The sequence below is a fragment of the Danio rerio genome, chromosome 17 (assembly GCF_049306965.1).
Source record: "Danio rerio strain Tuebingen ecotype United States chromosome 17, GRCz12tu, whole genome shotgun sequence".
NCBI lineage: Eukaryota > Metazoa > Chordata > Actinopteri > Cypriniformes > Danionidae > Danio > Danio rerio.
Genome location: NC_133192.1, coordinates 50,112,501 through 50,127,281, shown reverse-complemented (window position 1 = coordinate 50,127,281; position 14,781 = coordinate 50,112,501). Strand labels below are relative to the sequence as shown.

General features: G+C 35.8%; 1 protein-coding gene across 10 annotated transcripts in view; it reads left to right on the top strand.

Annotated features, from left to right (window-relative positions):
• The first annotated feature begins 1,938 nt into the window (after positions 1-1,938).
• zgc:163014 overlaps positions 1,939-14,781 on the top strand; it is a 23,665-nt gene continuing 10,822 nt past the window's right edge. For 2 of the 10 annotated variants that reach the window (XM_073926836.1, XM_073926833.1), the window contains exons 1-7: positions 1,939-2,084; positions 3,516-3,695; positions 6,694-6,799; positions 6,891-7,001; positions 11,274-11,370; positions 11,460-11,640; positions 13,222-13,344. In XM_073926836.1, coding sequence (XP_073782937.1) covers positions 6,997-7,001; positions 11,274-11,370; positions 11,460-11,640; positions 13,222-13,344 — 406 coding nt within the window. In that variant the 5' untranslated portion in view covers positions 1,939-2,084; positions 3,516-3,695; positions 6,694-6,799; positions 6,891-6,996. Of the gene's footprint in view, positions 2,191-3,515; positions 3,696-6,517; positions 6,570-6,693; positions 6,800-6,890; positions 7,002-11,273; positions 11,385-11,459; positions 11,641-13,221; positions 13,345-14,781 lie in introns of those variants that run through there. The other 8 variants (XM_073926829.1, NM_001089546.2, XM_073926837.1 and 5 more) reach the window with 6 other exon arrangements.

The following is a 14,781-nucleotide window of genomic DNA, read 5'->3' as shown; positions in this document are numbered from 1 at the left end:
TCAAATATTATTTACTGTCATCATGGCAAAGATAAAATAAATCAGTTATTAGAAATCAGTCATTAAAACTATAATGTTTAGAAAAGTGGTGAAAAAGTCCTCTCTCCATTAAACAGACATTGGAGCAAAAATAAACGGTAGGGCAGAAGATTGCTGTAGATTGCAGAAACTTAAAAGATTAGAAAAAATACATATTTGGTGTTACAATCTGCATAATACATTTTAAAGAGAGAGAGAGAGAGAGAGAGAAACGAGCAATTCCATGCAAATGTCAACCTTGCCATGAAAAAAATTAAGTTTTCACCAAAATACGGAAACCGTTTTGGGTTTTTTGTGTAAGCAAGTATTTTACAGGACTTTACAAATACCCAAAATTGCATCTGTCAGTGTTTTAAAACCATTATATTTTATTTCACACAAGTGTCAATTTTACATCTGTCACATAATGGCACTTTTTCCTTATAAATGTGAAAATATTTTTTACCCATTTTTGTTTTGAAGTGAGCCAACGCTTCTCTTTTTGATCATCATTGTTTCTTTTGGGTTGTGCAGTTTAATTCGCAGAATTTCTACAAAGCATGTTGTATACTGTAAACCCGCAGACTTTTTTGTCACATCCATAACATATGTTTCTTTCCCTCATTCCTTCATTTCCTTCATTCTGTTCCCCTAACTCTTTGGTTAGTTGTTCTGGAAAATATAAACAAAAGTTTCGATATAATTTTACCATATGCTTTCTATGCGATTTTATGTTTTGAGTTTTTTACAGCAAATGTCACATACGTAATTTCTCATATAAATTCAAATAAAAAAATAAATAAATTAAAAAAACTGAGGGTCATTACATAAGATTATACATTAAAAGTCATTTTTGACGTTTTGAAAAAAAATGAATTGACGTATTTTCCAAAATGTAAACTTATGAATAAAAAAACTTATAAAAAGATGAACAATGAGCTGAATGCAGGATTTAGAGTTGTAATGAAATCATTGGAGTTTGTGCAAGAAACAATTAAAAATAATAATTTAGGATAATCTTTTGTACTTTACAGGTCAATGAATTTATTTATTTATTTGTTTGTTTGTTGATTTTTTTTATTTAATAAGAAAAAAAGGTAATTGCAAAACGTAATGAACTGTGTTTCTGTTTGTTCCAAAGTAAAATCAATAAATAAAACTAAATAACAGTTACAGTTAAAGTGATAGATTTACTAAAACAAGCATTATGTAAGTAAATATATTATAATGATAAGGAATTGAATAGCCTAAAATAAACTGAATTATAAAATAATGGAATAAATATATGTACACATATTTTTTCTGTCATTTTGGTAGCTTTTGTTGTTTGCTGTTTTAGTAGTTTCAATTTAATACTTTAATGTAAAATTAGTTATATAAAAAATGACTGCTTTTATGCTCATTTGTAGGTCGCTAAGGATAAAAGTGTGTGTGTGTGGGGGGGGGGGGTGAGAGAATTATAAATCTTATATCTTATAATGAAGATAAATATAGAAATATATGCAGTAAAACAGATGTATAGCAAAAATAATGGTATGTCTTTAGTTTTTTTTTATTTGTTTTGGAGGGGGTTAATACCACATATTGCAGAATATTAATTAGTGTATTGTATTAATATTTTTGGAAACAAATTAATTAACCCGTTTTAACAAATAACTTATTTTAGTATTACTTTTAGCGGAAAATACACTGGGCCCCTTTGGTATAAATATTTAGCCTATTTAACCCATTCCCACAAAATATGCCCACATTTTTAATTATTTATTTACATCTTTTAATTGATTATTTGCTTGTTCATAATACTGAAAGGGACGCTTTATAAACAATCTTTTTTTTTTTTTTTTTTTTTTTATCTGAGAGTTAATTGGTCATCGCTTGGCACATGAGGTGATAAATGTTAGCGCGTTCACGCGGGACTTCGAAAAGATCAGTCTTTTGCCCACGCGCACGCACAGACAGCACAACACTGGACAGAGGGAGTTCGCTGGTCAATCCTGAATCAACATGGGCAAAGTGCACTTTTATGCCATCTGGTCCTTAAAAGAAGCACCTCGCCAGTTCATTCGGTGCGCACTTTTGTACTTGAACTTTACTATATCACCTAATTAATGTATCCCTTCTATCAGCTTTCAGCTAACCAAATATATTGAGGGTTGTTACACTTTTACTGCAGTGAGTATTACCAAATCTACTGAATTCATAAAAGTTGAATGTGTCCATCATGATTGCTAAAATCTTTTCTGTGGAAGAAGTGGAAATGAAAACAAGTAACAAAGAAGTAAACCAGGAAGGAAGTAACAGCAAATTCAACGCAAAAGTCAGCAAACAAACGTCAATTAAGTCGCTATTTTGAATTGATAAATACTGATACAATCATACAAACAAAATATAAATCACGAACTTTAAGAAATTCTCTTTGCGTCTATTTAAATTTGAACCCTTTAGTCAAATTTTGCCCAAGATGGTCCATTTTAAAATTCACTCTAAGCCAAATGTCAAATCCCCTCACTTTTACCTCACAAAATAGTTTAAGTGAATTTCCATGACCTGAACAGCCAGATAATATTTAAAATCTACCCATTTGAAGCTTTATTATTTTTCTTGTCCACAGATGTTTTCAGTACAAAACTAAGATCAACTGTTGGTTAGCACAAGTAATGATTCAAATGGAAAAAAGGAGCCTATATTTTATTATGTTTTGTCACATCGCATCTGTTTGGGGTACAGTGCTAAACCCCAAAAACTGAACAGGAAATTATTGAATTTAATTTCACGGGTCAGTCTTTTCAATTTGCCTGCACCCTTGCCACAACATTAATTAAAACATGATAATTAATCTTATCCTCTGAAAAGCTTAGGCTACCATTTTTACAGTTCTGCCAGCAACACCTTATGCTACCTAGGCTACGTTTTTAACAAAAACAATCTTCATTTACAACTAGCTAGCTAACATTGTCGCTAATGCTCTTTTTGACCTTTGTGACCATTGGGACTTCGTTAACAAACAGGTGACTGCATTTGACATCTTGTGGGAAAATTAATAAAATAGCACTGAAAAAAATAAGAGCCTAGCCATAACAGTGGGCAAGACAGATGAAACAACATATTAACACACACGTTTAAAGTTTTAAAAAGTTATATTTTGATAAATAAGAAGTAAGATTTATAATAACAATTCATGCATGACTTGGGCAAAAATCTATAAAATGAATAGACTTTCAGTGTCTGGAGTAGACTAGACATTTTAAAATTTCACGATATTCCAGAAAATTCCCTGACTCCTGATAAATGTTTGTGAAAGTAAGAAATGATGATGTTTGTTTAGAGCCTTTCCATATTTACAACATTGTAAATGTGAATTTAGACACCTACTGTAAACACTGATATAGTAAATACGCATTTACTCAGTTAAATAGTTTTCAGTAGTCTTAAATTTACTGACAGTTTCCTTTGTCTGAGCAGCTTTTGTTTTGTTCTCTTTAATAATCCCTGTGTAGAAATGTCAGCCGTACGATGTACCAGGTTCAGATGCCGTTGCCTTTGCCGAAGCAGCTGATAGTGTTTGGTTTAGGAGAATGGTCGTCCTCCTTCTCCAGCGATTCTGAGATCTCTGTGGAGGTTCTGCTGGGGCCGGACATAAAATCACAGGTCATTGGGACACTTTCACCGCACTCCAGGCAAGTTCAGACTTTATTATGATCGTGGAGCTCCCCGCAAGGAAATCTTTTTAATTTGGCATTTAAATTTTGAAATAAAATGTTTGATTAATTTAGATTTGTTTATTACATTTAAAAAAATGATTTCTTAAATTGTTTTGGTTGATAATAAGACACAAAATACATGATTAGAGACAATATATTCATAATTAGGTGTTATTAAATGTCTAAATTGAAATGCAAAACTTTTGTACAACGTTAGAAAATCTATTTTATTTTACTACTACTTCTATTACTACTAAATAATAATAAATAAATAAATCAATGAACAAATGAGAAACCCTGTAGGAAACCTGAAATAAAACTAAAATAAATATAAATGTTAGATGAAAAAGCTGCCTGCCTTCACATGCATCAGATATAAATTAAAAACAATTATTTACTAAAACAGAAAAGTAAATAAATGTTTTATGAATATTTTTATGATGGAAAAAATAAATAAATAAAAGTAATCTTAAAAAGAAACCACAAATGCTTTCTTTTTAATCATCTATTCATCTCTAGATTGCTGTTCTTTTGTTTTATCGAATGAGCTCATTTGCTTCTCTCATACAAGATGCTTCTTTAGTGCAACATAAGTAAATATATAAACTGTAAAAGTGTCATCTTAAAAGGATAGTGAAAAGTATTTACCGTTTACTGATCCTCAAGTGGTTCCAAACCTTTAAGAGTTTTGTTCTTCCGTTAAAACAAAAATAAGTTATTTTGAAGAAAGCAGAAAATTAGTAACCATTGACATGAAAAACAAACACTATGGAAGTCAATGCTTATCGATTTCTAGCTTTCTTTAAAATTTAAAATGGATTTGGAACAGGGGCGTTGCTAGGATCGAAAGAAGTTCTAATTCACCCCGCTAAAATAACCTCACTTTCAAAAGCTAAATGTTTTATATGTGTTCTTCCAGCCATCTTAGGTATTTTCATAATTCATAATTCATTTTCATAATCTTCATAATTGAATGCCAATTTACATAGCATATTGGGGTAGAATATAGCTATAAATTAACTTTATGATAACTATTACAGAAACGGATGTGACTGGCTATATCATATCTAAATAAATATGTCTAGATATCTATATCTTATCTAGAAAGCTAGTACAATTTAGGGTTTTGTGAATAATTTGCATGTATTTAAATTTATATGATGACATTTTTTTAATTTTATTTATTTTATTTAACCAAAACTACACACATTTTATACTGTGAAAACAAATATTAAGCTTCATTAGTAGTTAGAGTTATTCAGTTTGGCTCGTCAAAATAATGAATGAATGATGACAGTGCAGTGGCGGGATTTTGACTACAGTGCCACTATTTTTTTTTTGTAGTACAGTTAGCGGTGGAGCCAGAGAGGCAATTGCAGATTAGGAGAGAGGGTGCTCGCTGCAGAGCCATTTGAGCAGAGCTGAGCTCCAGCGAAGGGGGAGCATGAGCTCTCGCTCTTCCTCCTGTAAGCTGTTTTAATGCGTACACCCACCCCTAACCCTACCCCCAGTGACATCACTCGTAGAAGAAGTGCAAAAAAGGTGGAGCTCAAGCTCCCCCTCGCTGGAGCTCAGCTCGCCCAAATGGCTCTGCAGCGAACACCACTTGGATTAGGAAGGAAAGTGGAGACTAAATAGTTGAATTTTTAGTCATTTCTTGAAGACAGCGAGTGACTGATGCAGTTAGGGAGTTCATTCTACCAATATGGCAGATTGAACGCGAGCGTTCAGGAAAGTGATTTCTTCACTCTTTGGGATGGAACCACGAGGCGACGTTCAATCACAGAACGCAAGTTTCTGGAGAGCACATAAATCTGCAGAAGTGAGAGCAGATAAGAACGAGCAAAGCCAGAAGTCGCTTTGTAAGCAAACATCAGAGCTTTGAATTTGATGCGAGCAGCAACTGGCAGCCAGTGCAGACGGATGAGCAGCGGAGTGACATGTGCTCTTTTGGGTTAATTAAAGACCACTCGTGCTGCTGCTCTCTGAAGCATCTGAAGAGGTTTGACAGAGTTAGCTGGAAGCCCGGCTAGTAGAGAGTTGCAACCTGACACAAATGCTGCTTTAAGTAGAATGCGCGTGATGTATGTGGTCATTTTAAGTACTTAAGATAACAAAATAAATGTTATACAACCTATTTTTATTTAAGTGCAACATATTCCAAAGATCAGGGGCTTTTGACAATATATCAGGGACTTAAGCCCCCAAAGCCTCGCAACGCCAATGGTTTGGAACAAGAACAAGGTGAGTAAATGATGACAGTTTTTTTTTCTTTTTTTCTTTTTTTTTTGAGTGAACTATCATGCATTGAGTGTCTTTGCTGACCTCTGGTGGAAATACAGGCCTATGTTTAAAACACTGCTGAGGTTTTGTTTCTGGCATCATTAGGAACTTTTTATTGGTAAATTGGTGCGATTGGACAAAAGATGAAATGTAGATGTTTTTCTTCACTTTACCACAGAAATGCATATTATTATTTATTAATTTTTATCTAATGTGTTTTTTTTTTTTTAGTAGTATTTCATTCATACAGTATTTACATCACACTATAAAACAAAAGATCTGCCATTACATCAATTTCTTTAGCTAACAGTTAAATTAGAAAATTGTCATCATTTACTCATTCTTCACTTGTTCCAAACCGGTATGCCTTAATTTCTTTAGTTGGACGCAAAAGGGAGATATTTTGTAGAATGCTAAAAATCTTTAACCATTGACTTCCATAGTATTTGTTTTTCCTGCTATGTCAATGGTTACAGGTTTCCAGCTTTCTTCAAAATATCTTAATTTGTGTTCAACAGAATAATGAAACCTCATAAAGCTTTGTAACCACTTGAGGGTGCGCAAATGGTGAGTAAATGTGCATTTTTGGGTGAACTAGCCCTTCAACTCACTGTAAATGTACAAAGTAAAGCAAATTCAAGAAATTAGACATTTTGTCTTCTCTGGATTTGACTCTGCTTTATGTATGAAGGTGTTTGATCTGGCAAGGCGTTTGGACTCCTGAAGTTGTGGCTGAAGCTGCACAGAGAGGCAGGAGGGGAGTTTATGCCAAACTCCTGCTCAATGTCACTGGACAGGTATTCTTCAGGTCCCACATGGATGTCTTGTTTGCATTTCTCATGCATCTACTACTAACCTGGATGTTCTTAAATGATTTATTCCTCAAAGGTGAAGTCCAGTTTTATCAGCAGCACTCCACGGATGACGAGGAAACGCTCATCGCTGAGTCAGTCCTCCAACCCGTCCAGCACTCTTCTCAGCAGCGGCGGCACTCATGATGTGAGAAGATAGGGAGTTGGAATTCATTTTCCTTTTCTTTTTTTAAAGTGTTTTTTAGTGTTCTCATGTTCAACAAGTTTTCATATTTTAAATTCCAATCTAAGACTAAAATGGTATTATTACATTTTAGAATAAATGTTGTAATATAATGTTGTAATATAAATGTTAGAATATCTACATTATGATTCTGTAAAGAACGTTTTTTTAACTACGTCGGTTCAAACTGTAGTTTTGCCTAAAGATTAAACATTATCAGTATGATTGTAAAAATACTGTTCATTTCTAGTCAAACAGTCCTTCTGCAATCTTATACCAAAAGTGGAAATAAGGACAGTGATAATAGCTAAAAATGTGGAAGAGCATTGATATTATGTGATTATGTTGTATTGCAATATGGAGCAATTAAGTGTTGATGTTAAATCAAAAGTTATTCACAAATGCTTGAAAATGAAATTATTTAATGACAGTAATTCTCTATGGTTACAACTGAATTAGTTTTTTTTTTTGTGATTAAGTTTTTATTGATTTTACATGTGAGTGGTCACAGCATTTTTACAATTTTCTTTCAATAAACAAAAAAAAGATCCACTCCTTAACACCCCGCCCCCACCCACCCCAACCCCCAGCGGTGCCAAAGTCCATGCCATCCCACAATAGCATTGCAATCAAGACAAATAACAGAAAAAAAATGTACATATAGACATCTATACGCACATAGTCATACACTAACAAAAGTAAATAGACATCCACACAGACTATCAGAGATCTAGAGATTCAAAGTTGTTGCACATTAATGTCTAATATTCAATTCAATTCAGCTTTATTTGTATAGCGCTTTTACAATGTAGATTGTGTCAAAGCAGCTTCACATAAAAGGTCATAGTAACTGGAACAGTGTGGTTCAGGTTTTAGTGTTTAAGTTCAGTTCAGTTCAGTTTAGCTCAGTTCAGTGTGATTTAATCATTACTGAGAGTTCAAACACTGAAGAGCAAATTCATCGATGCGTAGCTCTACCAATCCTGAACCATGCGAGCCAGAGGCGACAGCGGAGAGGGAAAAAAAAATTCACCTGATAGGAGTGAAGAAAAAAAACCTTGAGAGAACCAGACTCAGTTGGGCACGACCATTTTAATTTCTCCGCTGGCCAAAAGTCTTGTGCAGAGCTTCAGTGACTGCGGTGGGAGCTGGCCTCAGCGAAGACTCGTCTATCCCTGGAGCGTCATTCCCTCATATCCATGAGTCTTTCTGCCAGTTTGTCCGCAGCCGTTTTCCACGCATCAAAAGTTGAGGCTCTAGCTTTATTTATTCTGGCTGTTGAAAGTTCTAACAATACTATATCATAAAACTGGTATAGCCACTGCCGAATAAATAAAGTATGCGGAGGGAGCCATCTTTGCACAATTATCTTTTTTGCAGCCGTTAGTCCTGCCAACCAGACCTTTTTTTGTTGCTCCGTCAAACCCAAACTGGAATCATCATTTAAAAGTAGCACAACTGGTATATCTTTTTCTAAAATTTCAGAAAATATTGTTGAATTTTTTTTCCAAAACTTATGCACCTTTTCACATTCCGACACAATATGTAAAAATTTTCCAACCTGTTGGTGAGAACAAAAACTGCTATTGGGACTGGAGGATAATTTACAGAGAAAAGGTTTCTTTGGTGTCCAGTACAATCTGTGACAGAACTTAAGTGAAGTTTATTCATAAACAAATTTCGAGAGGATCACGTGCTTGTGATTGTTCACAGCTGTTCCAACTTTAGCTAATAACTGATTAACCTATCAGACGATCCTTAACTCACTATAAATAGCCAGACTTTTCTCATCTCAATATCTTTGTCTCAAAAAAACCCTTCACCCAACCCTACTTTCCCTCCTTTCAAACGGGCTTCACGGTGGCCAGCGATTAGCGCTGTTGCCTCACAGCAAGAATGCTCCTGGTTTAATTCCTTTCCAAACCAGACGGCATTTCTGTGCGGAGTTTGCTAGTTCTCCCTGTGACCGCGTGGGTTTTCCCCGGGTCCTCCGGTTTCCTCCCACAGTTCAAAAACAAGCACTCTAAACAATTAATCCAAAATATTTTAGCTAAACTCTGAGTACACCTTCAACATCCATATCTGACACTTAGCTACAATAAGCAAGAGGGGGAGTCATCGAGATCTACCTGAGCTCAAACTGCCCTCTCGCCTTGCAATGGGAGGGAGCCTAGGGCTCGAGGATCTTATAAGCTTAGGGCTCTCTCCCGGGACAGCACGCCAAACTAGCCTCATTATCAATCATCAGCTAAGTGTGAACTCTTGAAAATGTATTAACTGGTGATTTGGATTTTTTAGAAGAACAAAATATGTTTTCCCAAACCGTCTACCAATCAATCTGCTCCTCAGATAATTCACTAGCCCAAATCATTGGTATTGAGAATTGCTTTTGGTTAGCCTCAAGAATGCGGTTATAGATACCTGAAACAACATTTTGTAAAGAGGTATTAGTAAACCAGCGAAGTATTGGATGTTTTTCGAGAGCAGATCCCCAAGGGACTCCATATGCTCTGAGGGCAGAGCGCAATTGCAGAAATAAGAAACAGGATGATGCTGGTACATTAAATGTTGCAGTTATATTCTGAAAACTACGCATGCAATTGTCATTCCATATGTCAGCCAAAGTCTTTATTCCCTGCTTTGACCACTGTTCTGATGTAAATGGTTTAGAAACGGACTTGATGTTCCTATTGTGCCATAAGGGGGTCTGTCGGTGCCATTTATTTTTGTAATGTATTGTTTTTCTCCACTGCTCTAAAAGTCATTATGGTGTTTGTTACAATGGGGCCAAAATATTGTTTACAATATTTTGTAGAAAGTCCAGAAAAAGTACATCTTCCCGTCTAATTGGTCTGACAATTGCTGAGCTGAATTAATTATAAAATAACTGTATAAAATGATAAAACATAAAATCATTAAAACATATGAATATAAATTTGTGTGCATACATGGTTAGTAAATCAGACTCAATGATTGTATGTGTATTTTGGGATATCTGGAAATTATTAACTTAAAGACTGCAACTATTTCGATTTTGGCTGTTTTCCCCTCCTGAATCAAACATTCAGCTTCAATTATAAAGAATTTATTAGGTCTTTAATATTCTAAGTGTTTACTCAGCTAAATGAAATAAATCATCGCATTAAACGTTCATTTTCTGTTTAATTTGGGTAAAAAATATCTTTGCTGCTTCCCCGATGTCCTGGTCAACTTCGTTACATCAGTTATAAAAAGGCTTAACAATCTGTAAAGCTCTGTCAGAAAAAGCATGTGACTTGCATAATGATGTCACTTCCTCTGGAGGGAACCTCTAGAAGGCATTAAGGGATGTCGTCATTATTCTCTAATATATTTAGAGCATGTTTATGATAAACCAAAAGTAGATTAATTATTTGTCAACTGTGTTACTGTGATGTTAATCTTAGTTTTTAAAAACAATAATTTCATAAAATTCCGTTTTAGATGGTTTGAGGTTAGCATCTCGTGGTTTAGAAAGTTTAACAATAAGTTAAACAACAATAAGTTACTGAATCAAATGTTTTCAATCACATTTAAGCGTTTTACACAACAATAGATTCATTTATTAATTTTTCTCCGGTTTATTGCCTTATTTATCAGGGGATTTCCTCAGCGGAATGAACCGCCAACTATTCCATCATGTTTTACACAGAAGATGCGCTTCCAGCTGCAACCCAGTACTGGGAAACAAACAATTTTCTTACACACAAACACTCATACACTACGGCCAATTTAGTTTACCCAATTCACTTATAGCACATGCCTTTGGACTGGGGGGAAACCAGAGCACCCGGAGGAAACACACATGAACACGGGGAGAACATGCAAACTCTGCACAGAAATGTCACCTGGCCCAGCTGGGACTCAAACCAGTGACCTTCTTGCAGTGAGGCGACAGTACTAACCACTGAGCTGCCTCTAATAAATTCAGTTTACTGTAAATTATATCAAACAATTTTAAGGAAAAGGATTGGAAATGCTTGAAATGGACTCGCAATTCTGTAACAAGTCGGTCATAGTAATAACAAACCTCGTTCGAACACAAGCAAAACACAAACCTCTCAAAGGAGCCATTGTTCTTCATTGAACAGGAGGTCGATGCTAACAAAACCACTGATTAGATTTCGTTCTTTCTAGACTTGAGCTTTACAGAGCGCCTTAAGCCATGACTTGTGATGAAGCGATCATGACTTCTCTGTTGTGTGTCTGTGTATAAAGATCAGCCAGAGATCTCCTCCAGAAGGAAGCGTCAGCTGCGCGGATCTTGCAAAAAGCAGAATGGAGACCCAGGAAAATGCTCTGCTGCATGTTCAGGGTGTGTGGCCAATGGTGAGGACTCATTCATCAAATCATCCATCAACTCTATATCCAAACTATTTAACTCTTTGTTGTGTTGTTTTGAAGGATAAGACTCCAAGGCGCTCTGTTATAGGCATAAAAGGATATGTTTGGAGTTCTGAAGAACTGGAAAGCTTTAAGGATCCAATCCCAGGTTCGAGCCCAAAGAAGCGTAAGCTGTGTAAAATGTCTGCGGTGGATTTGGAGGACGAGACGGCTGTCAAACGTGTGAAGAGTTTCAGAGCTGGTAAAGACTCATCTCTTTGTTCGAGATTATACTGTACATAATTGTTGATTTGCATGCATGGAATCTTAATGTTATATCGGATTAAGCTGTTCACTTAGTTGCTGATTTACTGATGTGATTAATAAATCACTGTTAGAGTGCTTTTTACTGCGCACAGCTGGAAGTCAATGTGTTTGTTAATATTTTGAGTGTTATAATAACCGGTTGACATTTTTGAAAATAGGATTATTTCCTCTGCTTGTCAAGATAAGCAATACTGATTTTACATATTATAGATCATGTTTCTTTCATTACTTTTTGAAAACCATGTTAATTTTTATATATATTTAAATACATATACACCTACCGGCCATTTTATTAGGTACGCCTTACTAGTAACGGGTTGAACCCACTTTTGCCTTCAGAACTGCTTTAATCCTTCGTGGCATAGATTCAATAAGGTACTGGAAATGTTTCTCAGAGATTTTGGTCCGTATCGACATGATAGCATCACGATATGCTGGAGATTTGGTGGCTGCACATCCATGATGTGAATCTCCCGTTTCACAACATCCCAAAGGTGCTCCATTGGATCGAGTTCTGATGACTGTGAAGTTTAAGATACCAGCGTGAGATGGTTCACGCTTTATGACATGGTGCGTTATCCTGCTGGTAGTAGCCATGAGAAGATGGGTACACTGTAGTCATAAATGGATGGACATGGTCAGCAATAATACTGAGGTAGGCTCTGGCATTGACATTTGTACCTCAGTTGGTGCTATTGGGCCAAATGTGTGACAAGAAAATATCCCCCACACCTTTACACCACCACCACCAGACTGAACCGCTGATACAAGGCAGGATGGATACATGCTTTCATGTTGTTGATACCAAAATCTGACTACCATCTGAATGTCACAGCAGAAATCGACACTCATCAGACCAGGCAGCGTTTTTCCAGTCTTCTATTGTCCAGTTTTGGTGAGTCTGTGTAAATTGTAGCCTCAGTTTCCTGTTCTTAGCTGACAGGAGTGGCACCCGGTGTGGTCTTCCGCAGCTGCAGCCCATTCACCTTAAGGTTGGACATGTTGTGTGTTCAGAGATGCTCTTCTGCATACCTCGGTTGTAATGAAGGTTTATTTAAGTTACTGTTGCCTTTCTATCAGCTCAAACCAGTCTGGCCATTCTCCTCTGACCTCTGGCATCAACAAGGCATTTGCGCCCTCAGAACTGCCTACTCTTTTTCAGACCATTCTCTGTAAACCCTAGAGATGGTTGTGTGTGGAAAATCCCAGTTGATCAGCAGTTTCTGAAATACTCAGACCAGCCTGTCTGGTATCAAAAACCATGCCACGTTCAAAGTCACTTAAATTATCTTTCTTCCTCATTCTGATGCTTGGTTCGAACTGCAGCAGCTCATCTTGACTATGTCTACATGCCTAATTGAGTTGCTATCATGTGATCTGCTGATTAGAAATTGCGCTAATGAGCAGTTGGACAGGTGTACCTAATAAAGTGGCCGGTGAGGGTATATTGTTTGAATGCATTGTAGTGGGGCTGTTCTTTTTATTCAAAATCTCTCACATTTTATGTATTTCTCAGACTGTCCATCGAAGCGCTGGAGCCATGCAATGTGTTTGAGTGATCCTGAAACGGCCATTCTGATTGGTGGGGAAGCTGATGACCAGGCCACCTGTAAAGACTCTATATGGAAACTGGAGATTGGTGCGTTTATATACCGTAAAAATGAGATGACAAAAAGTCATGACAGCAAATCTTTATATGTTGCTTTAACCTTATTTAATAATTAATGAAATTTCAATATTTTGTTATGAAAAGTTATGAAAAGTTTTACTTAATATTTTTAGTCAGTTTGATTGATATAAATTGAGATCAGTAGAAAAGTTAATTTAATTCAACTCAAATTTAAAACAATAAGAGTTTTTTTTTTTTTTTTACAGTGTATAGTCATTTATGTCTACTGCAAAAAAAAAAAAAAAAAAACTCATAGAAAAAACAAGTGTAAACAAAGGTGAAAAGATTCTTCAATGATAAAGGTGTATGTAAATTAGGGCTGCACGATATTGGAAAATTCTAACTTTGTGATATCTTTTTATTTTGCGATATATATTGCGATATAAATACAATTTCACCAGATGACTTCATATCTCTATTTGGAAAGAATTTATAATGTTAGATCAACTGGGATGATTCTGCAGTGGGAGTACATCTCCATTAAATCTAATAAACAATATATACAATTGCTGGGGTCCCCCGACAGATTTTCGTTGTTTCCTGTGCTACTTGCAGTGCCTTTCTGTATTTGCACGTGTTGTGAGTATTTTCATGCACGTTTAGTCAGAGATTGATGAATTAATGTTTTCTATTTGCATCTCCATACATTTGCATTGTGGTTACTATTCGCAGTGCATTTCTGTATTTGCATGTGTTGTAAGTATTTTTATGCATAACAATCTATAAACACACTAAAAAAAAAAAGATGCAACTAAAATAAAGTGTTTTATAATGTCCCGAGTCTAACAGTATCCAAAAACAGTAACTGAATGATCAAAATCAAAATTATTTAATAAAATGAATCGTTGTTAAAGTTACAAGTGGTACAATTTTTTATACCTGAAAGCAGGGGCGGACTGGGACTAAAAATCAGCCCTGGCACTGTAGCCACACAAGCCCACATTACTACACCGACACAGCCCCATGCACGGACACGCACATTCACTACTTATTTTGGTGTACAGATGGTGAAATAATATAAGCAGTACCATATATTTCATAGATATTTAAACATTTAATGTATGTGACTGGAACAAAAACAAATTTATATATGCGATCGTTCATTCATTTTCTTTTCGGCTTAGTCCCTTTATTGATCTGGGATAACCACAGCGGAATGAACCGCCAACTTGTCCAGCATAAGTTTTACGCAGCAGATGCCCTCCAAAGTGCAACCCACTGTGAAACCCCTATACACACACATTCACATACATGCACATACATCGACAATTAGGCCTACTCAATTCACCTACAGCACATGTTTGGACTTGTGAGGGAAACCAGAAGGAAACCCACGCGAACATGCAAACTCCACACAGAAACACTAACTAACCCAGCCCCTCCGCTGCCCTCTTTCGATACTATTTA